General features: G+C 50.2%; 1 protein-coding gene across 1 annotated transcript in view; it reads left to right on the forward strand.

Moving 5' to 3' along the window:
• Window positions 1-27,482, forward strand: part of WDR62 (WD repeat domain 62) — a 2,486,568-nt gene that overhangs the window by 1,017,061 nt on the left and 1,442,025 nt on the right. Inside the window, exon 15 of the mRNA XM_069644563.1 lies at window positions 11,817-11,938. Within this exon, the coding sequence (XP_069500664.1) occupies window positions 11,817-11,938 (122 nt within the window). The remainder of the gene's footprint in view (window positions 1-11,816; window positions 11,939-27,482) is intronic.

A 27,482-nucleotide genomic window follows, 5' to 3' on the forward strand; every position in this document is an offset into this window, starting at 1 on the left:
GCTGCAAACAGTAGTGGTGGCTCACCTCAGGAGGGGGAAGGTATTCATGTTTTTCCCTAGCTAGACGACTGGCTCGTCCGAGCCTGCTCACCAGTTCTTGCATCGGCACATGTGTACCAGACACCACCCTGTTGCACAACTTGGGCTTCTCCCTGAACAGGTTTCTCAGTCCCTCCGATTCATTGGGACAGTCTTGGACACTCGCCTGGGTTGGGGTTTCCCACACGAGGGCAGAGTGGTGAACATCTTCAAGATGGTTCAGGTTTTCCAACCTCAGACGACTGTTCCAGCCTTGGCTTTTCAGTGCTTGCTGGGTTTCATGGCATAATGTACCTTGGTGGTGCTAAAGGTCCACCTGCGCATATGGTCGCTACAGCGCCTCCTGAGCTCTCAATGGTCTTGGTTTCCCAGACGGACTTCAGAGAACCTTCTGGTCTCCGAGGGTGTGTCCAGAGACCTTCAGTGATCTGCGAAAGGCAACCTTCTGAAGGGGGTCTTTTCTGTCAACCCTGACCACAAGTGACTCAAGCTCACCTACAAGATCTGATGGTGGGCGTACTATGGTCCCCATCAGAGTGCCTGGAGCACATCAATCTGCTAAAGCTGAGAGCGATCATGCTTGCCCTGGTAGTTTTCCTCCCTTCTGTGAAGGGCAAGAAGGTACTGGTCCTGATGGACAATACTGTAGCCGTGCATTACCTCAACAAGAGGGGGGTGGCATGGGCTCCTTGCCGCTGTGCAGAGGACACGCATTGTAATTGTGGTTCTGGACTCTGGAGAGCAGCGTGTTTCTGACTGCGGCTCATCTGGCCAGCAAAGAGAACATTCTAGCGGAGGCCCTGAGTGCGAGCTTTGCTAGGAAGTTGTGGCGATTTTCTCCCTCTGGGGTACTCGCCAAGTGGACCACATCTCTTCCTGTGTAAACAGAAAGTGCAGTTGGTTCTGCTCCAGGGGATGTCCTCGGCAAGGTGCTCTGGTGGACGCCTTCGCGGTCGAACCACGCTATGCGTTTCTGCCAATACCTGTCTGTAATGTAGTAGACTGTAGTCGGAATGCAGAGTTCACAAGGTATGATTTATTGCTGAGTTAAATTTTCACACAGCCTCTCGTTATGAACAACAAAACATGCTTAAACGTGATTAAGCAGGCTTGCTCGGAAACAAAGGTGGACCAATTCAGGGTTCGCATGAATGTCCTCTTCAGCTTGGCTCCTCTTTGAGAGAAAATTAATCGGGTCACATAAATTCCCTTTTCCCGGACACTAGCTTTCCATTCCTTCGTCAGATGTCCAACTTGGGTTTTGAAAAAAAAAGGAAAAACAGAGAGGGTAAACCCACGGAAACACTGTCCTTTGAAAATGGTTTACAGCCAGACTTTCCTTGTCAGTGAATCCGCTTCAGTAGTGCCCCTGCGCTGCCGCTCTCCGAGCCTCTCCTGGCGGAGGCTCTGCTTCTTGATAAGGATCTCTGCGGTGCCGAGCTTTCAGCCTCCTAGTATGCCCAATGTACATCACCTGGGAATTCCTCCCACTCCTCTGTGGTCTCCGGCCAGGGCTGCTGCTGTAATGAGAGACAGCTGATGAGTTTCTCAGGGCTTCTTTTAACTCATACTTTGCTCCTCCTCTCCTCTCAGCTTCCACCTGCCTTTCCTGCCCACTTCCCACACCTGCAGCCAGCTTGCCTTCATATCTCCCCCCTGCTCCATGCACTGTTTGTCCATCCCAACCTGCATTGCTATGTGGGTATCTGTCACTGTACCGCATGACTGGGCTGTATCTATACCGCTTCCCTTTGTTCATTTTATCTTTTCCCCCACCTGGTCTCCATTTCCCGTGGTGGTTTATGGGACATGTAGTTTTGTTCTGTCCTGCTGATGTAACATTTTGGGTGCTGGGTCTGAAAGTTAGAATGGGGCTGTCTTTTATCTCGATTGCCTCTTTGACCTCCTCACACTGTCATTCCACTGGTTCTCAGGAGACTGCGTCTGTTCGGGGCCACAATGATCTTGATCGCCCCGGACTGGGCCCGGAGAACGTGGTACCCGCAGTTGTTGGACATGGCCATCTAGCCTCCTTAGTGTCATTCAAAGAGGACGGCCCTCCTTTCCGGCCTTAGAGGGGAAGATCCTGCACCCGAACCTCTGCATCCTGAATCTTCATGCCTGTCTGCTTAAAGGTTGAGGTATTGGGAGTGGGATTTGTCAGAGGACGTTCTGGACTAAAAGAATGGCCACAAAGTCAATTTTTGCCTGCAGGTGGGTTTTTGGCTTGGTGCCGTTGAGTTAGACCCTCCTTCCAAGGCAGAGGAACAGTTCCATTGGTTGGTTCTGGTGTGGGCCTTCAAATTCTTCTTTCTCAGACTCGAGGGTCTCAGGGCTCACTCCACCAAATGTTTGGCCACCATCTCGGCTCTGCAACGCGGTGTGCCTGTTATGGATATTTGCCAAGCAGCCATGTGGGCTTCCTTGCACACGTTTGCTAATCATTACTGCTAGGATTCTAGGTCTGGTCTGGACGCCCGTTTCGGCAGGGCTGTCCTTCAGAGTTTTCTTGTTTAGGTGGTGTCCTTGCTACCCTCCCTCCAAATCCCCCTGGTCGTTGTACTGCTTTGGGAGTCCATTATAGATGAGAAATCGATGGGAAGGAGTCCTTTGGAAGACCAAATTACTTGGCATTTGGCAATGTTCTTTCTGTGGATGTTCCTCCTACGGACTCCTCGTTGCCCTCCCTAACTGGCCATATTGGGGTAGCAACTACAGTTTAGTTCTGGGGTCCCTCAGCATCAGAGTGCTAGGGGAAAAAAGGTTGAACTCGCACTCAAACACTCTTACTCTTTGCCCCGCCATCATGACCTGCGTGTAGAGGTGCTGGACGGTAGAGGGGCTTAACGGTGGAACGGTTTCTGAATGCTGTTTGGCGCTGGTAGATGGATCTCATAGATAAGGAACCCATGGATGGAACGTCCATCTAAAAGAACATTATGAAGAGTTAAGTAATTTTTTCATTTAATGGCTGAATAAAGAGAGAGCGCACAAAGACACTAAAATAATGCAGAGCAAATGCTACTTTTGTATAGTATCACAGTTTTACATTGAGAGATGCCCACATCCGAATAGCTGCTCTGGAGTCCATGAAATATGGTCAAGCTTCTTTTCTTAATAAGCTGTGGCATGCACATGCTAGAAAGCCCAGTTTCTTTTGCTATGCTGCTCTGGCTTTCACACATTTGCTGATTGTTTCTGTGATTGTTCTCACTCTTTCCATGTTGCTATACATTTCCTTCACTTGTATTCCTCTTTACATTGATTTCCCTTGCCTTTGTACACTTATTTCCGGACAGTTCGTCTGTCTTTCTGCTACCTCTCATTGCCTATGTTTACTTGTTCATCCATAACTCTGCCAATACTTCTGTTTGTTACTGCATTAATCTCTGTTGCTGTCTCTTTCATGCTACAAAGTTTTTTTTTATTTGATGTCACCTTGCTCAGAATGGGGCACTGATATGAATTTCAACATGAGCTGAAAACTATATCTTTGTACCCAATGCATATGATCCATCATGCTTTAGATGTTTTTTTTTTGTTTTCGGTTTCCTAATGCATCTTTTGAAAAAATTCTCAGAGTGATTGTCACATAGGTATGCTTGTGCGACACCAGTTGGCTTAGGGAGACTGTTGCTCCTGGTGACATGCTAACCAGGCTTATTTAGGCTATAGCCAGGAGCTAAAATTCTCCCACCAATTTCGAATGTTGCTATGGACTCGGAATGCAGCATGCACCATGCCAAGGAACTTGTTGCATCTCCTTTTTGGTTTCCTAATGTAATCCCTCTTTTTTTGTTGCGTCCTCACTCCACTTTTGAATATACACTTTCAGCCAGAATTGAGTGACCATCCTATACTTGCCGTACAATTGAACTCCTGAAGGCATCTTTCTTCTCATGCTAACCATCATACTAAACCACATCAAGGCCAGTTTGTTCAACCATAGATAGGTTGTGTGACAGGGTCTCTAACCTGACAACATCAAGATGGGAGGGTGACACCTCACTGCCTGGGATCGAGCCTACCAGGGTGGAAGCCAGAGCCAGTCTTAGCCCAGAGGCAGAAGGTGCCAGTGTATTTGAATACCACTCTTAATCATCCTAAGACTCTGGTTCCAAATGCTGGTCAGCCCTTTTCTCCTTTTTTCTAGAGACCTGCCTAAACCAGCAGCCCCAGCAGTGGACCGGAAAGTAAGCAGCCCACTAGAGCCCCCAGAGAGATGCTTAATTCCAGCACAACCCAGCTAACAATGCAACTCCATAGCATTGCTGTGAGACACCATAGAAGTGACCAAACCGAGGGTAGGCGAGTGGCAGAATGCTTCCAGCCACGCCACAGCCGCTTTCGCCTTCGCCTGCACTGCTGTGGAACAGCTTTCCAAAACGCTGTCAGCCGCTTCCGCCAGAGCAACTACACACCAGTGACCAACATGGATAGCACCTCATTAATAAACACTGCCTTGCAAATTTCTGGAACATTCACTCAAACTGTAACTTTGATGTTAGCTTGCTGCCATTGCGTGTCCACGGTCGACCCACACCAGAAAAAAAGGATTCGATCTTAGTCTCCCTTATATGTGCTTTACTGTTTAAGTAGAAAAGGCATTGAAAGATCAACCTTAGGAACCAGAAGCAGAGAGCCCATGGGGGCAGGATTGGGAGGATAAAGGGGGTAACGGGGAAACAAGAAACAAGTATGGGTTGCTCTGATGAGATCAGAGGAGATGGACGCAGTCCAAGAGACAAGAATGAGGAAGGATGGTGGAAAGAAGCATGGAGTCAGTTTAAAACAAAGGTGAGCAATTGGCTGGTGAGAGAAAGTGGTACTGTGCTGAGTGTGCATGTAGGGTGAGAGTGGTAAGAGAGAGAGTAGGGAGTGGATCAAGGGGGAGTGAAGAAGTGACAGGGGCTGATGGAGGAGGAGGAGGAGGAGGGAGGATGGAGGATGAGTAGTGTGGAGAGGGGAGAGTTATAGTGAAATAAGAGAAGAGTGTAGACTTGAGTAAAATCAGAGGGCAGAGATGGATCATAGCGGGAGGAACATCTGAGGGACAGAATAGAGAAGGGGGTGTGGGAGAAGAGAGGGAGGAGAGGAAGGATGAAGTGAGGTTGCGTGTAGAACATTTGGGAAAGGAATAGAAGGGCATGGAAGAGCAAGTGAGTGCCCAGAATAATTGGAAACTACTATCCGTCTGATATCTTGGATAGGTGTCACTGTGTGTCCGGTTGCTAATGCTGCTTCCTGTGTTTTCCTCACACCAAGATACCTATGGTGCATGTGCATGCTATACATTTCTATAACATAACATATACTGTTCTGAGGAAGCCTCGACAAGGCATTTTCCCTTGGGCCTTCATCAATGGATAGCTATTAGATGATGGGAATTACCGATTACCAATGCTAGTCCAGGTTCGAAGGGCACCCGAGTTAGGGTGGGATTGCTCATTCCTAGGTTACAGATAGTGACTGCCACTAGGCCTCAAACTGAACCAAAAAACCCTTGAACCTTATTTGGGAGTTGGTATGTTTCTCCAGCATGGGGTCTGGCATGGATTCACATGCTCATGAATATTCCCCGTCGTCAGGCCGGGAATCCTCGGTAAAGAAAAAATCAGTATCAGTTTCGTTTCTGATCTGTCTTTCTTAGTAGTAACCAATAACTGATCTCTGGGTCATATTGCCCCCAGCCAATGACTGCCCTCTATCTAAGCCCCTCTCCTGGCAGCCATCCTCAGATTTTTACTGCACGTTCAAGTGTTGGGAGTCCTCGTGTTTTAGCTCTCAAGCTTTTACTGCGTTTTCGCGCTGTTTCAGGAGATTATTCTCATTTTTTCGGTTAATCGAGCCTCAAGCTCCACCGTTTCTACTTCCGATAACGGGGACCCGTTTCGGAATTCTTCTACGCCCCTCAAGGGTGACGTTTTCGTCGAGTTGCGCTTCTTGGAGGATTCCAGAAGATCTGTGGCCTACCTCAACGGACATGGCCCAGGACAAGGGAAGCTCGACGCCCGGATCCAAGCTGTTCAGGAGGTGCCCAGGATGCGGATTGCAAAATGTTTTCAAGGAGGACGAGCATTCGAGATGTCTCTACTGCCTTCATGAGGACAAGACGCACGTGGAGAAGGACTGTGCGTTCTGCAAGAACCTGTCGGAACGGACCAAGCAAGATCGTCGTTCCCGCCTCGCCGCCTGGCTGGAGAAGGGCACAGCAGGTGAGAAGGCGAAGAAAAAGTCTCAGCTGTCTTCTAAGTCCTGTGAGGGTGCCCCGGCGACGGGGGCCCAACAGAAGGACAAGCACCGCGAGTCCGCAGGCACTGGGAGCTCCAAAAGGTCGGGCTCCTCGGCTGGCAGGCAGGGCGCGACTTCCCCGGGACGATCAACCACGAGCCAGCGCTCTGGTTCCAGGAAGAGGAAGTCCGAAACCCCGGGTAAGCTTCTGGAGAGGCCCGGTCGATCTCGAAGGGAGCCGAGGGGGAGCGAGGTGATGACGCTCCCCCCAAAGCAAAGGCCCTGGACGCACCTAAGGTAGTGAGGGCCTTGATCCACTCGCAAAGGTCTCTATCGAGGTTGTCGCAGCGGCCCTGGCGAAGCCAGCAGAGGCTACGCCAGTGGAGGCGGCCTCGGGGCCCAGAGTTTCCCTGCCGCCGCGGAGGGAATCCTCTTTCCAGACCATCGTTAAGACCCCCGCGGAAAAAGAGGGGGGGGGCGGTGGCCATTACGGACTCGGATTCAGCCTCCGAGGAGGATCCGGTGGAAGCCGTGAAAGGCCTCAACGAGAGGTTCATAGGCCTCAACGAGAGGTTCGAGAAGGTTCGATCCCAGGGGAAGGTTCCCGTTGATGTGATCGAGATAGCGACGATGGCGACGACGAGGGCCCAGTGGAGCAGCCATTACCCGAGCGCCAGGATAGCTTGGCGGCCATTTTGTTAGCGATCCAATCCTTGTGTACTGAGATAAGGACGAGGTTACCATGGACCCCGACGGAGGATCCAGAACCAGGCCCGTCGGGGAAACCTGCCGAACAAGCGGAGGAGAGTCCACCCCGCTCTGCCCTTCTTGCCCGCGAGGTCTGTGGACCCCCTCATCCCCCTCGCCGGACCCTCGGGAGGATACGGCGACGGATACAGCGACGGACGACGATGACACAACGGACATCCCGTCATCCTCGGGCCTCTCCTCCCGACAAACTTGGCTCTTTTCATGCCATGATAGCCAGGGCATCCGAGCTCTTCCAGCTCTGCCCTGAGGAACAGAAAAAGGAAGGTTTTCTTTACCAACGACCAGAGGCCAAGAGAAAGATGGTCCTCGCAGTGCCGTTGTTCAACGACATCTGGGACGAGGGGCTGGCTATCCTCAAGAACCCTTCCACGACATCCGCCAAGAGCGACATGTACGAGAAGAAGTACCGGGTCCCCAATGCCACCCCCTTGTGCCTCAGGGCCCAGCCCACGCCGGACTCTGTCGTCTCGGCAGCGGCCAAGAAGAAAGCAGCGGGTGCGGCAGCTTCAACTTCCACTTCCCCGCCGGACAGCGAGGGCAAGAAGTTGGACTCCATGGGACGACGAGTCATCTCGTCGACGGCGATTAAGGCGGCCAATGCCTTAACGATTTTGGGCCGTTACGACAGGGAGCTTTGGTTCAAGATAGCTCCTCTGCTAGACTTCCTGCCGGACGACAAGAGGGCAGAGGCCCTACAGATTCTGCAGGAAGGAGAGGTGGCGTCGGATCACGCCATAACGGTGGCAACCGACATTACCAATACCGGATTTCGCCAACTGGGCAGCAGGGTTTGCCTAAGACGACGAGGATGGCTCAAGGCGACTGACTTTCACCACGACATCCAGACCAGAGTGTTGGACATGCCGTTCGATGGCAACAACCTGTTTGGAAAGACGGTGGATGAGTCCCTCCAGGCCAACAAGACAGACACAAACAGCCCGTGCCCTAGGAGTCCTTCAGCACGGCAGCCCTTTCGGAACGCTGGAGGCAGACAGGGAGCCTCCACGTGATCCAGCGGCGGCTCTTCTACTTACCGCCAGGCGGCCCGCTCCGTGTCCCAGGAGGCATACAGAGGCCGCGGCAAGCAAGGAGGGTCTCGCCGCCGTCGGCAAGGAGGCCAAGGCGGCAAGGCCTCCTCCAAGCAGGACTGAACTGGCCGTCGCGTCGGGCCCCCACCGAAGTACCCCAGTGGGAGGTCAGCTGACGAAGTTCGTCAGCGTGTGGGAGTCCATCTCCACCTACCGTTGGGTGCTGGACACCCTTGCCCGCGGACACTCACTGGAATTTCAATGTCCTCCCGTTCCTCCCGTGGCCAGGAAGGAAAATCACGTCCCTGAACTGCTGTTGGAGGTAAGGGCGATGCTCAAGAAGGGTGCCATCGAGCTCATCCCCAAGAGGCTCCGGAGTATACTCCAGATACTTCGTCGTCAGAAAAGACAGGCGGTTGGCGCCCCATCCTGGACCTGCATCGGTTGAACAGGTACATCAAGGTACAGAAATTCAGGTTGGTCACCCTCCAGCACGTGCTGGGACAGCTGGAGGAGGGCGACTTCCTATCGTCGCTGGACCTGGAGGATGCTTACTTCCACATCCCCATTCTAAAAGAACACAGAGTTCCTCAGATTCGTAGTCCAGGGGTGTCACTACCTATTCAGAGCCCTGCCGTTGGCACCCAGAGTGTTCACCAAGTGCCTCGCACCTGTGGCGGCGCGGCTGCGCCTGCAAGGGATCCACGTCTACCCCTACCTGGACGACTGGCTAATCCGTGCAAGGTCAAGAGAACTCGCCGTCAAATACACAACGAGGATCGTCCGCCTGCTCACGGAGCTGGGATTCGCCATCAACTACCCCAAATCCCATCTGGCCCCGTCGCAGGTGGCACTGTTTCTGTGAGCGAAGCACGATACAGTGAAGCTTCTGGCATCTCTGTCGGAAGAAAGGACGAAGGCCATGTTGGGCAAGGTGCAGCGCCTGTTAGCCACGGATGCGGCCAGAGTGAGGTCCATCAAGTCCCTCCTCGACGAGGAGTTCCGTCGGGCGATTCTATGGTGGGGTGCCCGTGTGCACCTCGTGGCAGGCATGGACTTTCAGGCCCCAGCGTATCAGGCGACGGTAACGACGGACGCCTCCCTGGAGGGATGGAGGGCCCACACCGGAGATCTCCACGCAAGAGGCCTCCGGCTCCCGGAGGAGAGGTCTCTTCACATCAACATCCTGGAGCCACGAGCCGTGTTATGGGCGCTCAAATCGTTCCTTCTGTCCCTCAAAGACAAAGTGGTGAGGATCTTCACCGACAACACCACCACGATGTTCGACATCCGGAAGCAGGGAGGCATCAGATCCCCAGCCCTATCCAAGGAGGCCCAGGATCTGTGGCACTGGGCCGTCGCCCAGGGGATGTTTCTGGTTCCCTTCCACCTGGCAGGAATAAAAAACACCATCGCCGACTCACTCAGCAGGGAGCTGCGCTCGTGCCACGAGTGGGACCTACGCCAGGACCAGGTGGATCGGCTCTTTTAATGGTGGGGCAAACCACAGATCGACCTGTTTGCGACGGCGACAAACTCCAATTGCCAGAGGTTCGCCAGCAGGTTCACACAACCGAGGAGCATGGGCGATGCTTTCTCGTTCTCTTGGGACGGCCCGTTCCTGTACGCGTTCCCTCCGTTGCCGTTCCTGCTCCATCTCATCAACCAGCTCAAGAGGTCCAGGTGCAGGATGATCCTCATCGCACCGGCGTGGCTGAGACAGATCTGGTTCCGGGACCTTCTGGACTTGTCAGCGTCCCCACCTATCAAGCTGGCGACGTACGCGGATCTTCTCTCCAGAGAAGGAGGCGCCATTCTCCATCACGACCCGGAGTAGCTGATCTTGCAGGCTTGGATCCTGCAGCACTACAGTTTGGAGGATACGATAACCCGGCTGACTGCAGAGAGGTTCTTGCAAAAGCCAGGGCGTCCTCAACTCTCAAATGCTACGGACATAAGTGGAAGAGGTTCTCTGTCTGGTGCCGTGCACAGAAGATTAACCCTCTACGGATTACGGCCCCTCAAGTATTGCCGTACCTACTGTCGCTGGCCAAAGCTGGACTGGCACACGCCTCCATCAAGATACATCTGGCTGCCATTTCCCGATACACCAGAACTACAGGACGGGCGTCCTTGTAGTCTTATCGCCTGGTGAAGGAATTTATGAAGGGACTATTTTGATTGTTCCTGCCGGTGAAGGCCCCTGCCCCGGCGTGGGAGCTCAACGTGATGCTGACCAGGCTCATGGGGGCCCCATTCGAGCCTATGCATTCGGCGCCATTGAAGTTCCTGTCATGGAAGACAGCATTTCTTGTGGCCATCACCTCCGCACGACGAGTGGGAGAGATCCAGGCCCTATCTTGCAAGCCTCCATACTTGACTTTTCACGACACAAGGGTGGTGCTGAGGACGCACCCCTCCTTTATGCTCGAGGTGCCGTTGGACTTCCACCTCAACGAGCCCTTGGTGTTGCCAATTTTCTTCCCGTCGCCTTCGTCTCCGGCCGAGAGGACTTTGCACTCGCTGGATGTAGCTAGAGCGCTTAAGTTCTACGTGGACCGTACGAAGAGTTTTCGGAAGACATCACAGCTGTTTGTGAACTTTGGACCTGTGAATCAAGGGAAGGGTCTCTCGAAGGCTTCCATTTCCAGATGGCTCTCCGGCTGCATCATGCACTGTCACCGGTTGGCAAACCGACTGCTGTCGGCCGTCTGAGAGCCCATTCGACCAGAGCGATCGCTGCTACCACGGCGTTCCTGTCTGGTGTGTCCCTGCTGGACATCTGCAGGGCTGCTACGTGGAGGTCGACGCACACCTTCACAAGATTCTACTGCGTCGATCGGGACTCCAGGGAGGAGTCCAGGGTCGGCCAAGCAGTGCTGCGCAACCTGTTCGCTTAAGGTGAGCCTGGTGAGGAGGTCAGAGATGCTTAATATTGAGTTGTTGTATTGCTTAATGTTGAGTCTGTTGCCACCTGCCGTGGTTGTGCATGTGTATACTGTTATGTATTCTTATATTCAGACCCCATGCTGGAGAAGGAACAAGTTACTTACCTGTAACTGTTGTTCTCCAGCATGGGTCTGGCATGGATTCACATGCGAACCCTCCCTCCTTTCCCCCTGCGGCTCTTCACTTGGTGATACTGCCACTTTACGTGCTACCAAATCTGAGGATGGCTGCCAGGGGAGGTGCTTAGGTGGAGGGCAGTCATTGGCTGGGGGCAGTATGACCCTGAGATCAGTGATTGGTTACTACTAAGAAAGACAGATCAGAAACAAAACTGATACTGATTTTTTCTTTACCAATGATTCCCGGCCTGACGACGGGGAATATTCATGAGCATGTGAATCCATGCCAGACCCATGCTGGAAAACAACAGTTACAGGTAAGTAACTTGTTCCTTTTGAGGCCATCTGTGACACTATTCACTAGAAAGAAAAGTGAGAACTTAATGACACAGCTCCTTCTTTTACATTAAGGACAATGAATGCCAAAACCAGATATGGTAACTGAAGACACAATAACAGAAAGCCTCATTGGAAACTTTAATTGCATCTAAATGAGTCTTAATCTCCTCTTAATGTTTCTGATTGTAAGAAATAGTTTTTCAGAGTGTTTGTGCCGAGGGCATAATATGATCAAGATGAGCACAGCTTTTAAAAGTTTAATTAAAGACCATAAAATGTTGAGACTAACATTGATTAATCCAATATGTTAGTGTGTTTAAAAACGTATTTATGTTCCAAGCTTCCAGAAGAAAGTAATTTCACCAGAACTCATCATGTTGTTGAGAAAACTATGTTGTATGACATGGATACGGATATCACTCGGAAATATGTAGCCATTGCCTGTCAAGACCGAAATGTCAGGTGAGTTGTGGCTTTCCTTTTCATCCTGAGTTTGCCAAAATATTGTTCTTGTGTTACTATGATTGTCTTCTATACTACAAGGATCAAAATTTGCATTAAAGGTTTATGCATGTAAATGCCCCCATTTTGAAGATGCTTCCACTTTGTAGGCTAATTATCATCAATTCCAGTGTTTCCTACCCACAATCTGGCTGGACACCATTAACAAAGTATATCAACTACAACACACATGAGCCTGTGGAAGGTGAAACACGTTTGAACATTGGCAAGCTTTGTGAGTTGTCAGTCCTCAGCTGCTTAAGTCTTGAAGTGTTTGTTTGCCAATTAGAATTTGCATTACTACAAAGATGCTTTTATTTTGAGGAGAAGAATCTCTGACTGTGTAGCAGCAGAGGGGTTGTGCGGTGCAATGATTGCCTTAATACCTTGGAATTATTCTTTCCTACTGCATAATGTTATTTTATTTTAAAAACGTTTATTCTCTCCGAGTAGAGTCTAATACTGAACAGCATTTTCAAGTGCGGATTTTTGAAACTATTTTTCCGGAACCATCAACAAGCAATGGTTTGTGCAGCATGTGGTTCATATCTTACACTCTCACTTCCACATCCCTCTGGTGTACTTCTGCGACATAGCTCTTGAAAGTGATCATGCGATGGAGCTATACAAAAACCATGAATACAATCAATACCTTTCCAGACAGTTTTATCAAAAGAGGAATAGAACCATCTTTTTGAAATCTTGCACAACATCAAGAATGATGAAGCTATTTATAGTTTGGTCTGAAAGTGCACGAGTGCTCCCTCTGAAAAAGAACTTGTCTCCCACTTTCCATTAGGAAAATGGCAAACCCAGTGCAAGAATAGATGATTGTGCTATCCTTACTATTCATTGTTAACATATTGAGAAGAGATTCATGTGCCATCCAGAAGGTTATGTCTATGGGGGCGCAGAAGCAACGGAAGCCTGATCCGGCGTCTCCTCCACTCAAGCTGACTGAAACGGCTAGAGATCAACATTTATTACAATTTTCCGATCTATCACTGCGCGTTCCTGCCCATAAACACGCTGGGCACCTCTTGACCAAGTTTTCTCAAAAACCGCAGACCGTTTCTATATGAACGCAGCTCTCAGATTCCAGCCGCGTGTGCACCAACATGGCTCTCCCAGTGAACCTCTCCTAGGTCACTCTTCCCGCTCCAGATACCTGCGACAAACATCGCAGGCACCCGCCTGTACAAGATCTGACGAGGTGGAGCGAGAACGGGAATTGCCACTCAGTAATCACTCCGCTAAGCCCCGGGAAGCCCGAGCCCGCACAAGATCTGACGAGGCGGTGTGAGAACTGGATTTACCGCTAAGTAAGCACTTCGCAAAGCCTCGGAAAGCTCAAGCCCGAACTGGGAACTGGTTTACGGTCCCTGAGCGAACGAGTTGCCTGTCCCGAATTGCGGATCGGCGTGAGCAACATCTAGGCCGATTATTGGCAGAGGACTGTTTGACCACAAACAACCTCGGCGGATCCTTCTCCCAGCGCCCCCACCCCCTCCCCCCCCAGACGAAGGACTGTACACCGGATTGATACCATAGGATGTGCAAACACCACCACCGTGGCAAAATGCGACGCAGCAGATAGGAACCGATGGAGGGAGGAGGTACCAAACTCCCGCAGTGTGGAGCACCGACACACACCTGACCCCACCTCCTGTAAAAGCTGTCCCTCCAAATACCGCCACCGTCGCGGTTTTATCCCAGAGTCAACACAGTGCTCGTAATTGCACATTGAATAAGCAATTGGGGAACTAGAGTGACATTATCTTTCTGCAATCATTGCTTGCCCATCCACGCTCCCTCTTCCCCCACCTGACACCACCGGTGGGCACTATAATTCCATCACCAACTGGGGCACAGAAGCAATGGAAGTCTGATCCGGTGTCTCCTCCTGGCTGACTCAAACGATCCACCCTGCACTGTGCACATTGGATTGCCCTGCAGCGCCGTGTCCTTTGCACCAACTTCCGCGGAGTCCTCCTGCTAGCCGCACCTTCAGCAGTTGCCAGTCAGGTCTAACAGTGATATCTCCATCCTGGTGCATTACATTCTCACCCTGAGGTCATCAGTTTGTCCTCCTGTGCTGCGACTATCGCACCTACTGCTGAGGCGACCTCCTTCTAGCACCTCTTCAACCGTCACCTGTCTGGTCCTACTGGAATCTGTCACCTCAATTCTCCTACACTCCCTCTACACTCTCACCCACGAACGCACTGACCCACTAATATCTTTCTGACACACTCTTAACGGCCTCCACCCCAGTGATCACACAGCTATAACCACCTCACTACCTTCTCCTGCCCACGACACCTTCACCGCAAACCCAGCATCAACCTCCTGCAGACACACTACTTTTATTCATTGTGTACTTTCAGCCACGACTTTCTTGTCATCACATACCTTTAGGCCCTCGAGTAAATTACCCTACAGCCACTACCAACTCATTGGAACCACCTACCACACCTTTTCCCGGCCACCCTGTGTACCACCTCCTGCACAGCCTAAACGCTCCCACCCATCGACCACACTAAACCGCTCACTAAGATAAAGTGGGCAACTGCCACCCCGCTCCTATCGCACCATCAGGTATGCGCAACTCCAACTACCACTTCCCTCCACTTTCTCTTCACACCCCACTCTATTACCTGGCCTTGCCTCAAAACCCTCTGCTTTATCATTATGACCATCTCCACACTCAACCCTCCCTCACCCCCGTTTGACCCATTGCCCATCTACCCCAATTCGCCAACACAACCTCATCCATCTCCCTATTGTTGAAACCTCCAGCGTCATCAACAACGCCTTATGGAATGCATGATCTCTCTGTAACAAGACTGCCGCTGTTCTGGACCTGTTTCTACGTTTAAACCTTCATTGCCTATGCATCATTGAAACTTGGACCGCCCCCCTCCTTCAATTCAACTGTTCCTGCATCGCTCACTTCCTCCTCCTCTTCCTTCACTCACATCTCCCGCTCCTCTGGACGCAGAGGCGGCATTGGTCTTCTCTTTCACCCCAAGTGCCTATCGACCCCCTGTCCTACACCTCTTCCAGTCTTCCCCTCTTTTGAATATTTGTATAACATCTTCCTCAACGCACGCCATATCCTTTCATCATATTCCGTCCACCTGGCCCCCTTGCATCCTTCTACGATATTGACCACCTTCTCAGCCTCTTCTCCCCCAGCCCCACACCCCTATTTGTACTTGGTGACTTTAACCTCCATCTCTCCACCACCCACCAAACCTCCCCCCTCTTATCTATACTCGACTCTTACCTTCTTAACCCTCTCCCTACTTCACCCACTCACTCTTCCGGCTCCACTCTCGACCTTATCTTTGTCTCTTCCTTCTCCGCCTCCTCGGTTTCTAACCCCCCCCAACTATCTATCTGACCACTCCTTACTCTCCTTCTCCCTCACTCCTCCCGTCTCTTCTTCCCCTTCTCCCTCACCCTCCATCTCTTTCTCCCAACGCGACCTCCGTAACTTTAACCCCCCTCATTTCTATATCTGTGCCTCCCCCGTCTCACTCACTTATCTTCTCTCTCTGCAAATGATGCTTTGTCCACCCTATCCTCTTCTCTCGCCTCCAGTCTTGACCAACTATACCCTCTCACTGCCTTCCACCCCTCCCGCAAACTCGCCCAACCTTGGCTCTCCTCACACCTTTTATCCATGCGCTGCCTTCTCCGACGCCTTGAAAGACGCTGGCTTAAACACTGTTCACCAGGCAACCAAGCCTCCTAGTTCTCTTACCACACCCTCTGACACCTGCCTCAACTCGGCTAAACAATCCTACTTCTCTACCCTCCTCCATTCTCAATCTTCCCACCCTCGCCGAATCTTCCAAACCTTCACTTGCCTTCTCTCTCCTCCTACCCCTGATCACTCCGCTGCCTCTCCTTTATCACCCACTGACTTCGCTAACTTCTTCTCCTCTAAGATACTCACCTTACGCCAAAACATTCTACATTCCCCCTCTTACTCTCCCACTTCCCTATCTCCCACTACCCCATCCTCCTGCATATCTAACTTCACACCGGTCTCTCACTGCACCTGGTTGGAGGAGACTTTCATAGAAAGGACTTGTCAGGTCTCCCTCCTCCTGGCCAAAACTCACCCTACTGCTGCCCCCTCTGACCCTCTCTCTCCACCTCTCCGATTCACAAAATCTACCCTCTCCTTACCTCACCTCCCTTTTCAACATCTGGCTCACTACCACAACCTTTCCCTCAGCCTTCAAGCACGCAACTATATTGCCTATCGTGAAAAAACCCTCTGCTCACCCCCTCTTGGCTTCCAACTTTGACCCCATCTCTCTTCTACCCTTCCTCGCTAAGCTCCTTGAACGCCTCGTCTACTCCCAACTCTCAACATTCGTCTCTAACCTCTCTCTCATCCCCCCTACTCAATCTGGGTTTCGCCTCAAACACTCTACTGAAACTGCTCTCACCTCTGTTCTTCACTCCCTCCTCACTGCATGCTAATCTAAACACTCTTCTGTTCTCATTCTCCTTGATCTCTCAGCCGCCTTTGACACTATTGATCACCCCTTACTTCTAGACACTCTTTCCTCCTTTGGTCTCAAAGGCTCTGTCCTCAACTGGTTCTCCTCCTATCTATCCAATCGCTCCTTTTCAGTCTCCTGGGGCGGCTACATCTCCCCTACCCACTCCCTCGACTTCGGCGTCCCCCAAGGCTCTGTGCTTGGCCCTTTTCTCTTCTCGCTATATACCTCCTTCCTAGCTCCGATCATCTCTTCCTTTGGTGTCTCTCCCCACTTCTATGCTGAGAACACTCAACTCTTCCTCTCCTTCTCTTCCTTCACACCTGACATCCACCTTAAACTCTCTTCCTGTCTCACGGCTATCCAATCTCACTAGGCAGGCTCTCTTGTCACTCAACTCAAATTCAACTTCTTCTGCCTCGTCTTCAAATCTTGCCCCTCCCTACCTTTCCTCCCTCCTTTCATTCTACTCTCCCTCTCGCCCACTCGGTTCTGCTGATCACTTCCTACTCACTGTCCCACCAGCACCATGCGCACCATCCCGCTTCCGCTCCTTTCAGCTCCTTGCCCCACTCTACTGGAATTCTCTCCCTTCTCCCTACCCGTTCCATCACCTCATATTCATCTTTCCGCAACTCTTTAAAATCCCACCTACTCCAATCTCCCACCTGACAGTTCTCTTCTATTACCCTCAATTGCTCTATCCCACTCATGTTTTATTCTAATGATCTTGGCAAATTGTTCTGCATATTGTTCTCGGTTATTTGATTCATGACTTGTATTAAAATGCTTCTCATGTATTACCTGTTTCATGTAAAGCGCTTTGGCTTAAAGCGCTATATAAAATTCAATAAATACAAAATGTTGCTAATTGCCTCCGCACCCCTACAATGTAAAAAGCTCTGCCCTTACAGTAGAAGTGCAAAACCTTTGACTCACTGGCCTAAAAGTGTTGTGAACGCTTACATTTCTCTTTGTACCAAGAGAATTCTGTCAGGTTTTAATACCTGATAAGGGGTGATGTGCATACATTTGGTACCTATCTATCACAGGAAAAGCACAGACTGACAGGAGCACATGTTGCCTGGAACCACATCGCACGTTGCTGGGAAAGGGTACTAACCAGGGTCACTGTTTTATATAGGTTTTTCTGAAATCTTCAGTTGTGGTGGTGAAGAAGACCAAACCTGTGTATTTGCACAAAGTATCCACCCCTTCTCAGTGGAAACATGACTGACCATTTTGGCTTCATTGTGATGAGGGGAATAGGCTAGTACCAAGGTACACAAGCACACACAAAAATAATCCACACTAAACATTCAAATATATATACACATTTTTAAAAAATATATTTTTATTGAATGTTTTTATGTTGAAGACCCACACGTTCCCACCCTCCCCAAAAACAAAAATATCATGGCACCTGTTACGCTCACCTGGTTCCCACGGGGGCGTCGACCGGAACTGGGCCGCTGTTATTTCCACCAGCGTGACGTGTAGCGCCGAGATGACTGACTGGACTGGCCCGCTCAGCCTAGTTTGTCTGGCTCGCAAGAATATTCTTCTGCAAAGGAGAAGAGGAATTAACCACCCGTGGAATTGAGTGTCAACCCACCTTCCCCACTCCCGTTGTCTTCCCACAGATCACTCTTGATGTCCCCTCCTTAGTCTCACCTGATGGTTTGGAAGGATGAGCTCTCCATCCTGCGTCGAGCGCAGGGGCGCGTTGATGACCAGTTACTTCACTGGCGTAGAGGAATTGGTAAGTTCCAGTATTGACTCTAAAGTCCAATTGTTCATAAGAGTTCAAATGTCTGCTCTTCACTCTGTCCGATTCCTTACAGGTTGCCGATTAATCCACTCGAAGATTTCCAAATGGCACTCGGTAAGATTCAGGTAAGTCTATTGTGGTTTTCCCCTTAGGGGCCGAGGTACGGCGATGAAGCAGAGTTGACTGCGCCGACCCGAGATGAGGTGAGTACCTCCCATGGTAAATCAGGTAAGTCCTTGGGGGGTAGCTTGTATAGCCTTAGAGAGTCCCCTTGCTCACCTTGCTGTCTTTGTCTCCTTAGGTGTCGGAGGGCGGCCGCGAGATGGAGAGAGCGTGATGGAATGCTGAAGTACTGCCAAGCAGGTGAGTTCAGTGTGACGCCGTAGGAATGCGAAGCGATGCTTCAAAGACTTCTGTCTTTCAGTTCCGTGGCGAGATGGATCAGGATTCAGGTAAGGATTAAAGTTAAAACTCCTGTTCTAACCTTTATCCTTCTTGTCTTCTTGTTTCAGGAGTCCCAGGACTGAAGCGGGCGTGGCTGAAGACTGGAGCTGCTGAAAACACGGTGAGCGTTACGCTGCAGCAAGCAGAATAACGCGAAGCACGTGTGGCTGTCCGGGCGTGGTTTAAATAGCCTTGGAAGAAGATCCAGGTAAGTATTCTTCCACAGCCCCACCCAAGTAACAAAATAGTCCCTTCAGTAAAATAGTCCCTCCTAAGCCTCATTTGGCTTGAGCATGGTCTGCCTCAGGTGAGTATGCAGCATGGTCTGCTTCAGGTAAGTTATCAATAATGAGCCAGGCTCCAGGACTGCACCCAAACAGCCCCTAAGTGGGGCTTTTGGGCATGCTCCAAGTGGCATTTCCTGCTTCCGGGGCTGCTGGGCCTGGTCTGGTCTTCCGGGGGAAGGCATCATGACAGCACCAAAGTGAACAAATGAAACTGGTGGGGTTACATTTTTTGAGATTTGTGCAGACAAGACCTTTGATCAACAGTTTCAACCAGTTCTCCATTGGAACTCACATCAATGCATCTCTGGCAAATGGAAAAACATGAATTCCCTAGGACGACCTCTGCTACTACTCCCCTTTTCTTGTGGTTGATTAGTCCAGGACCTTCTCAAAAGCAATAAGGTCCCTCTCCAGGTTTGCAACCAATCCTGGGACTGTAAAATGTCCCTTTAAGTGTAGATACTCAAAAACACTGATTGCATCCCGTCCCAGCATCTCTAATACTTCGTCATACCCCTTAAACTTGCCATTCAGAAACATCTGTCCCACTCTTTCTAAGCCCCTGTTGGACCAATATTGAGATTTACAAGAGCCCAAACGATTGGAGTCAATAGGGGCACCCAACAATGAACTCAAAAGAGAGGGCCCTGAGGACGATTTCTCGGTCCTACCCATTTTCCTTCAAACTGTCCAGAGTACCTCCAGAGTAGGGTGGTACCCTGTTGGGTACAGTCTTCACTGGGGACCACAGCAAATTGCAAACATTTTTGGGGTGTGCTACCCAGTCCTCTAAGAAGGACCGAAACGTACTGAGGTCATCTCTCATATGTTCCAGCAAGGTTCCAAGTTGGGTAGCCCTGTAATAATCAAATAGGTCGGGGAATCCAAATCCTCCATGATCCTTCGGGACAGTCAGCGTCGCACTTTTAATACTAGGTGTTTTCCCCTGCCATATGCATCTATATATCATAAAGTCAAATCCCTAAAAAAGTTCATGTCGTGGTGGTGAGGGGATCATAGTGAATAGAAAAAGCAAGCAGGGAAGAACATTCATCTTTATTTATTTATTGGATATTTTTGAGGCGCCTATACAACAAATTGTGTTTCAAGCCGCCACAAGACGAAAAAAGGGGGGGGGCAAGGGAGAAAGACAACGGTCCTACTAGGCCTTGTGACATTCAGATTTTGCAAGTGCAGTAAAGAGAAGTGTGAGGGGGAATTTGGGGGAAGTGCCGGTCTGCGCGGAATGTATAGGGAAGGGAAGTGCAGGGTGAAGAGTGACTGCAAGTGAAAGAGGAGATTGGGGGGAGGGAGAGGGCAACAGGGGGTAGGCGAGTACTAAGGGGAAGCAGGAGGGCAAATGCCAGGGATTGCAGGGGGTGAGGTGTCCACATGCTAAGTGCGAGGAGGGTAGAGGGGTGGACTGGGTGCAGGGGGGCCTGGTGCCCTGTATAACTCAGAGGGCACTAAGCCAGTCACTGCGGCAGAGGGGGGTGTTAGCAGGGGAGGGGGAGGGAAGGAAGAAGAGAAAAGGAGGGTCTTGAGGAGATTGCAGAACCGGCTCAAGCCTGAAAGGGGCAGGCAGACCATTCCAGAGGGAGGCTACTGCGGAGGAGAGAGATCTACCCCCCACTCTCTGCTTAGAGAATCGTATGATCTCCAGAGAGTTGGAGCTATAAGATGGAAGGGCTCTAGCAGGGAGGTATTTAGGGAGAGGGAGTGAGATGTAGCGGGAACTACTGTCGCATCAGAGCATCTTGAACTTGATCCTAGCAGTAACTGAGAGCCAGCGGAGAGATTTTAGGGCTGAGAGATGCGGTCCCTTGGCTTGAGGCCAAGGAAACGTCTTGCAGTTCTATTCTGGATTAGTTGAAAGGAGCGAAGGGAGGATAAAGGAAGATTGTCAAAGAGGCTGTTGCAATAGTCCCGTCTAGAGAGGACCAGAGCTCTGGAGACATGGAGTTTCTGGGGGAAGGCGAGGAAAGGGAGAATGCATCTAAGCAGGTGCAGCTGAGAGTAGGAGGGAGCAGGGGTCCCAATGAGAAGGATCTTCATCTTACTGGCATTAAGGCAGAGGTTGTTGGAAGCACACCATGCCTGAATAGCAGTCAGTTGGTCGGGGATGAGAGAGGAGGAAGAGTAGGCAGTAGAGTGAAGCGTGAAGGTGAGCTGCGTGTCATCTGCATAACACAGAGTGAAGAGAGGAGGAGGAGGAAATCTGGTGGGCCAGAGGGGCAACGTAGATGTTGAAGAACCACGTTGAGAGGGTAAACCCTTGAGGGACGCCACAGGTGGGGGAGTGTTTGATAGTGGAGAAAAAAGGGCCCAGTTGAACCTGGGAGAGTCGGTTGGAGAGGAATGAGGTCAACCAGTCAAGTACTTTGCCTGTGATGCCAAGGGTGTCACAGAGCCGATTTGGCAGGGTGGCATGATTGACTGTGTCGAAGGCAAAGGAAAGATCCAGAAGGATAGGAACGGATGGAGAGTTGGAATTGATTAGAGATCATGTCTTCACGGGTGTTCAGTAGAGCAAGTTCTGTGCTTCTGGCTGCTCTGAAGCCAGACTGGTGGTCGTGGAGACAAGCAACAGATTCAGTGTGTTGTATCATTTGGGAGATGACCAGCTTCTCCAGGAGTTTGCTCAGGAAGGGGGTAATGGAGATAGGGTGGTAGTTGGCTGACCAGGAGGGGTTGGCAGAGTGTTTTTTGAAGAGTGGATGCACAAGGGAGGGCTAGAGGGAAAGAGCTAGTGGCAAAGGAATGATTACAGAAATCCGCCAAGGCTGGTGTAAGTGAGGCAATGCTGTCCTTATTAGTTCTGGAGAAGCAGGGGCGCACCTGTTTGGAGGAGACTTTCATGAAGAGGACTTGTCAGGAGACCTCATCCAGTTTTATTGGCGAGAAGGAGGAGAGTAGGAGGTAAGGGGCGAGGGGCAGCCAAGGGAGGCCTGAGAGCTGGGGAGGGTGGAGTGGTGTGTGAGTACAAAATGTCCCGAGTTTTGGTTAAGAAGTGGGATGCCAGTGAAGTACAGAGGGTCAGGGATGGCAGGGGAGAATTGGAGACTGTAGTGGGATTGGCCCATTCCTTGCAGATTTTAAACAGTTCGCCCGTGTTAGCGGCCCCTGGGATACAGTCTTGGATATGGGCCCTTTCTTCGAGCGGATGGAGAGTCTGTATTGCCTTTGGAGGAGCGGCAGGCCAGTCTGTCGGAGGGTGCGCTCGAAGCCTGCCACTTCCGCTTAGCATCTCTCTACTTGCGTTTCAGAGAGGCTAGGTCTTAATCATACCAGGTGTTGCGCTTGGCGGCAGGCTTCATGCAGAACCTCATGACGGGGGCAAGGATGTCCAGGGTGTTGGTGATGGAGAGGTGAAGATTAGCAAGGGCAGAGTCAGTGTGGGGGTCTGTGGTAGGAGTGGGAGGGGGGAATGAAAGTGGTGGCAAATGCAGCAACTGACACTCGCTTCATCGGTCGAATGACGGAGAAGGAGACTGGCATTGCAGACAGGGGCTTAGCCGGGGGGTGTACAAGATCCAGGTGAGAGGACAGGAGAGCATGGTGAGACCAGGCGAGCGGTGTAGTGAGACGGTTGGAGATGGGATATCTGCTGAGATGAGAGCATCCAAGGTATGTTCAGTTGACTGCGTCGGACTGAAGGGATGATTTGTTGAGGGAAAGAAAGTCGCTGAGGCTGTGGAAGAGTCCAGGGGCCGAATAAGGAGAGTCCAGGAGAATAATGAAGTCTCAGAGGAGAAGCCTGGAGGTGGAGGCAAGAAGAGAAGAGGTGAGTTCACACCACTTGCAGAGGTCGAGGGGGACTTGACCAGGCATCCTATAGATGGTGGCGAGCGTCAACAAGAGGGTTGGAGAGACACCAAGCCTGCAGACGAGGCATTCGAAGGGAGAGTCGGTCTGAGTGGGAATGATGGTAGCAGGGACCCATTCAGGGAAGAGCAAGGCCACTCTGCCTCCACACCGGTTAGGCCTGGGCTAAGAGAGGATCTTGTAGCCCTCAGGGAGGAGTGTCAAATGCAGCAACATAGCTGGCAGTAAAGCAGGTCTCCGTGAGAGCGAGAACGTCAAGGTCAAAGTCTTCAAGAAGGAGACAGCTATCAGAGGAGTGTTTAACAGCGGAGCGAATGTTGAGGGTAGCTAGGTGAAGTTGGTTGCCACCTTTAAAGGTCTTCTGAGGAGGGGTACAGGGATGTAGTACGCCAGTCCGTGGTGGTGAACGGGCAAGATGGGTGGCAGACAGAGGAGTAGCAGGAAAAGGGAGGAAGTTGGAAGAGACTGCGCCTATCAAGGAGGAGGTGGCTGGGCTGAGAGCCCTGGTCCGTGACATTGCCATTCTGATAGACATTAATGATGCACCTAGAGGATGAGAAGCATGCCAAGAGTACTTTGCATCTCGTGCCAACATTTTGGGCGACGAAGAGAAAGAGGAGATGACGGAGACCATGTGGGGAGTCCATAAGTCTGGAGAGGGAGCGACAAAGCGGATGTCTGCGATCGTCTGCCCGCAAGAAGCGTTGATGTCGGTGTCAGGGATGGGCAGGCCTGGGTTGGAGAACAGGAGATTTTTCTTGAACTCATTCCTTCCAGACTTCAAAAGAGAGGTGGGATAGGTGAAAGAGTAGCAGCTACAGTAAATAGGAGAGATGAGAGTACCATGGAGGGAGAAGGCAGAGAAATGGAGGGGGTAGGAGAGAGAGGGACAGAGAAACTACAAAATGCATGAAGAACTCATCAAGCGGCCTAGCGGCGAAACGGGTGCATACGAATCAGGTGCGCAACATCACACAGGTCGCCAAATGGGGTAATTGCACTGCTTCAGCAGCAGAGGAGGAAGGAAGGCGGCTCAGGTGGGATCAACCGTCCTCTGGAATACGAGGAAGGTCCCTTGGATCCCCAGTCACAATGCTTTTCCTAAGATTGCAATGTTATTGCAGCTTGAAACTGCCACTCTGTACCCGCCCAGTCGTTCACTCAGCGCACGCTTTTATTCACCAAACTTCCTAGGCTAATTCCGAAATGCTCACTCTGCCTATGGCTCCCCAACATAGGCTGTAGCCAGTCACAGGAACAAAGGTGACCTCCCCAGCGTCTTCCAAGGGTATCCCATCCTTCACAGCACAGCCATCGCCAAACCTGATGCTCTTGTCACATATAGAGATGTGTAAGCCCCACCAAAAAAATTCAACAGAGGTACAACAATGAATTAGCAGAACATGCCTAAATGGGTCAGAATGATCACCCAGATAAGTCGAATATCTGCACATCGGGTGGCTAGAATCACTATATATCATCCTACCAGACAGAGAGAGTAAGTGCCAACCACTACTTAAGGTCCTCTCAAGGTCTTGACGAGAGGGTACAAATTTAAAGTGTGTGGTGTAGTTAGGTTGTTAGAAATGTTAACACCCAAATATGTAATCTGTTCTTTTGCCATTTTCATCCCTGTGATCCTCCCTCTACTCCGCTACGCTGGACCCATTTAGCCGAATTGGTAAACCACACAATTTACCAATATTAAAACTCAAGTCTGAAAAAAAAGTAACCAAACCTTCTAATAGTCCCCATCATTTCCCTAAACTTTTTGCCATGTCATCCGCAAATAGGGATAATTTAATTTTGACGTTGCCACACTTAATCCCTCTGACATTGGGATTGCTTTTAATAGCTACCGCAAGGTGTTCAATGGCTAAATCATAAAGGAGAAGGGACAGTTGACACCCTGTCTCATGCCACATGATAACTTGAAGGGATCTGTTAAAGTACCATGTTCCTGAACTCTGGCGGTTGGAGAACTATACAGCACAGCTACCCACCTTTGGAAGTTCGACCCCAAGCCACGTCTCGCAACGACCTTCCGCATTAACTGCCATTCCATCAAACACTTTCTCAGAGTCTAGAGAGACTAACCATGTGTCTGCCCCCTGTTCCTTTGCCAAGTCAATTAAGTCCAGAGTCTTTCTGATGTTGTCAGATCCCTGCCTACCTGTTAAAAATTTGACCGGATCCCAGTGAATAATGGTAGTAAGAACACCATCTAACCCTTTTCCCAGAATGTTGGCAAAAATGCTTTTGTCAATGTTTAGGAGAGAGATGGGTGTATAATATAAGCACAAATTGGCATCTTTCCCTTCCTTGGGGATAGCCACAATGATGGCACCCAACATAGACTGTGGGAGGGTACCCCCCTTTAGTATTTCGTTAAACACCATAGCCTGAATCGGAGCGAGGGTTGAACTTAACAGTTCAAAAAATCAAACTGTGAAACCATTGTCACCTGGAGTTTTACCCCCTTCATATTTTTAAATGGCGTCACTGCTACTTCCTCCGTAATAGGGATATCCAGGAGATCAAAGTCTCTGGGGAAATTCTAGGCAGATCCAATCTTTCCGGAAATTGGGTTATCTGACCCAGTCCTTCATACTCTGCGGTATATAGGTTTGCATAGTACTCTCTAAATTCTATTCCAATATTGTAGTTATAGACTACCCGAGAGTCTGGGGTCGAGACTGAGGTGACCATTTTCGATTTCCTCTGCTCTCTCAATTTCCAGGCCAATGTCTGATCTGCCTTTCCCCCTTTTCATGGTATTTTTGTTTCAGGAATTGTAGCTTCCAATCAGTTTCGTGTAAGTTCTCTGGATTTATGTAATTCATGCTCGGGCCTCCCAGGCTGGAGAGCTGTAATCTTTCTCCTCAGTGCCATCTCTTTCATATGGCATTCCATTCTTCTTTTTTTCTGATCCTATCCTGATGAACTCTCCCCTAATTGTGACTTTAAAGCCCTCCTAAAGAGTGCTGGTCGGCAGCTCCCCATTGTCATTGAATGGAATGTACTCCTTGATACTTTCTAACAGCTCGTGCCCCACTTCCATGTCTTTGAGAAGGAAATGGTTACAAACGCAGCATCCTCTCCTTTCCTTCCTGTCCCACACCCATCATTTCTACCATGGAACAGTTGCGAGACCTACTTCCTGCACCCTCCCCCTCACCACGGAATCAACCAAAATGAGATCTATCCTTGAATAGGAATCATGTACTGCAGAGTAATGATTATAGGGTGGATCCCCATCTCCTACCGGTTGCCACGCATCATCCACACCCATATCTCGGTTTATATCACCAAACGTCCAAGACTGCCCTGTCTGACCCTGAAGGATCAGTGCGTGCTTCATAAGTTTCTTATCCCTCATTGGGTCCAGGACCATATTAAAATTGCTTTCTATGATCCGGGCCGCCTCCACAAATTAATTTTGAGCCAGGTCCTCCCAAATGGGAATCTGTGTGTTAGGGCAATACACCAAGCATATTGTAATCTTAGCACCCTGATAACACCCCCTAAAAAATAGGTACCTTACCTCTTGGTCCCTTAATACCTTCTCCACTGACAATCTGCACCTCCCACCGCTATGGTCACTTTCTTTTTAGCCTGCCCTGAGGTCTAGTATACCTTCTAAATACCCTTCCATCCGCAGTGGGAGTTCTGTCTCTTTAATCCGGTGAGTTTCCTGGAGGCAAAGGACGTCCAAGTCCAGCCAGCAAAATTCCTGCATTATCATGGACCTTTTTTCAACAAAGGGAGGGGAAACCTCAAGTACTATTGAAAAAGCGATCCAAGACGTGCTGCATGTCCTATTGGGAGGAGACGATCCGAGAGTAGTAACAATTGACTGAGCACACCGAGCAGGTGGAGGTGGCTGTGGTCCCTGTTCTTTAAAGACAAGATTTCATTACTATTCCGTAAAATCACAGGTTCTCAACAAAGGGAGGAGAGAAGATCCTTTTGCGTATGGGGCTGCCTTTCAAGACCTTTCCGGCTTCACTCTGGCCAGAAAACGCTTATGCTCGCCTATCACCCAATGACGGAGAGAAAGGTATGAGGTTCAGATGGGGATTTCCCTTCTCAATCTCTTTTGAATATGAGACACTAAAATACAACTTAGTCACAGCGGATGAGATTCAGAGTGTCTCTTGGGAGCTGATGAGTGAAGAGGGATCTCAACCACAGGAAGAAAGGTCCTCCTAAGAGGGAGATGTTTGGCAGAAAGAGAGTACCGGGGTCCCGATAATTTAAAAAGATCAACACGCCCTCACATAGGAAGAGATCTACCTATCTATACATTTCTTTTATAGCGCCACTTGCCCAAAGGCCTCAAGGCATTCAGACAGACGGCAAAAAATAGAGAAAGAAGTCGGCAATAAGAGGAGAATGAGACTTAACCTATTCCTCTATCAAAGAGGAGTGTCTTTCAGATGTTTCTTAAATTGAGCAGTTGAGGCACAACCTCCAAGATCCAGGGGGAGAAAATTCCAAAGAGCTGGAGCCCAGGTATTAAAACCTGCGCAGGGGCCTCACCGACAAGATATTTAAACACCATAACAAAACCCACCCTTAAACTGAATTCTTTGATCAACTGGAAGCCAGTGCAATTTCCTACGAACCCTCCGACACCTTGGATCAACAACGTATTC

This window comes from Ambystoma mexicanum, chromosome 2p (genome assembly GCF_040938575.1).
Source record: "Ambystoma mexicanum isolate Mex_15411 chromosome 2p, UKY_AmexF1_1, whole genome shotgun sequence".
In the NCBI taxonomy this organism is placed as follows: domain Eukaryota; kingdom Metazoa; phylum Chordata; class Amphibia; order Caudata; family Ambystomatidae; genus Ambystoma; species Ambystoma mexicanum.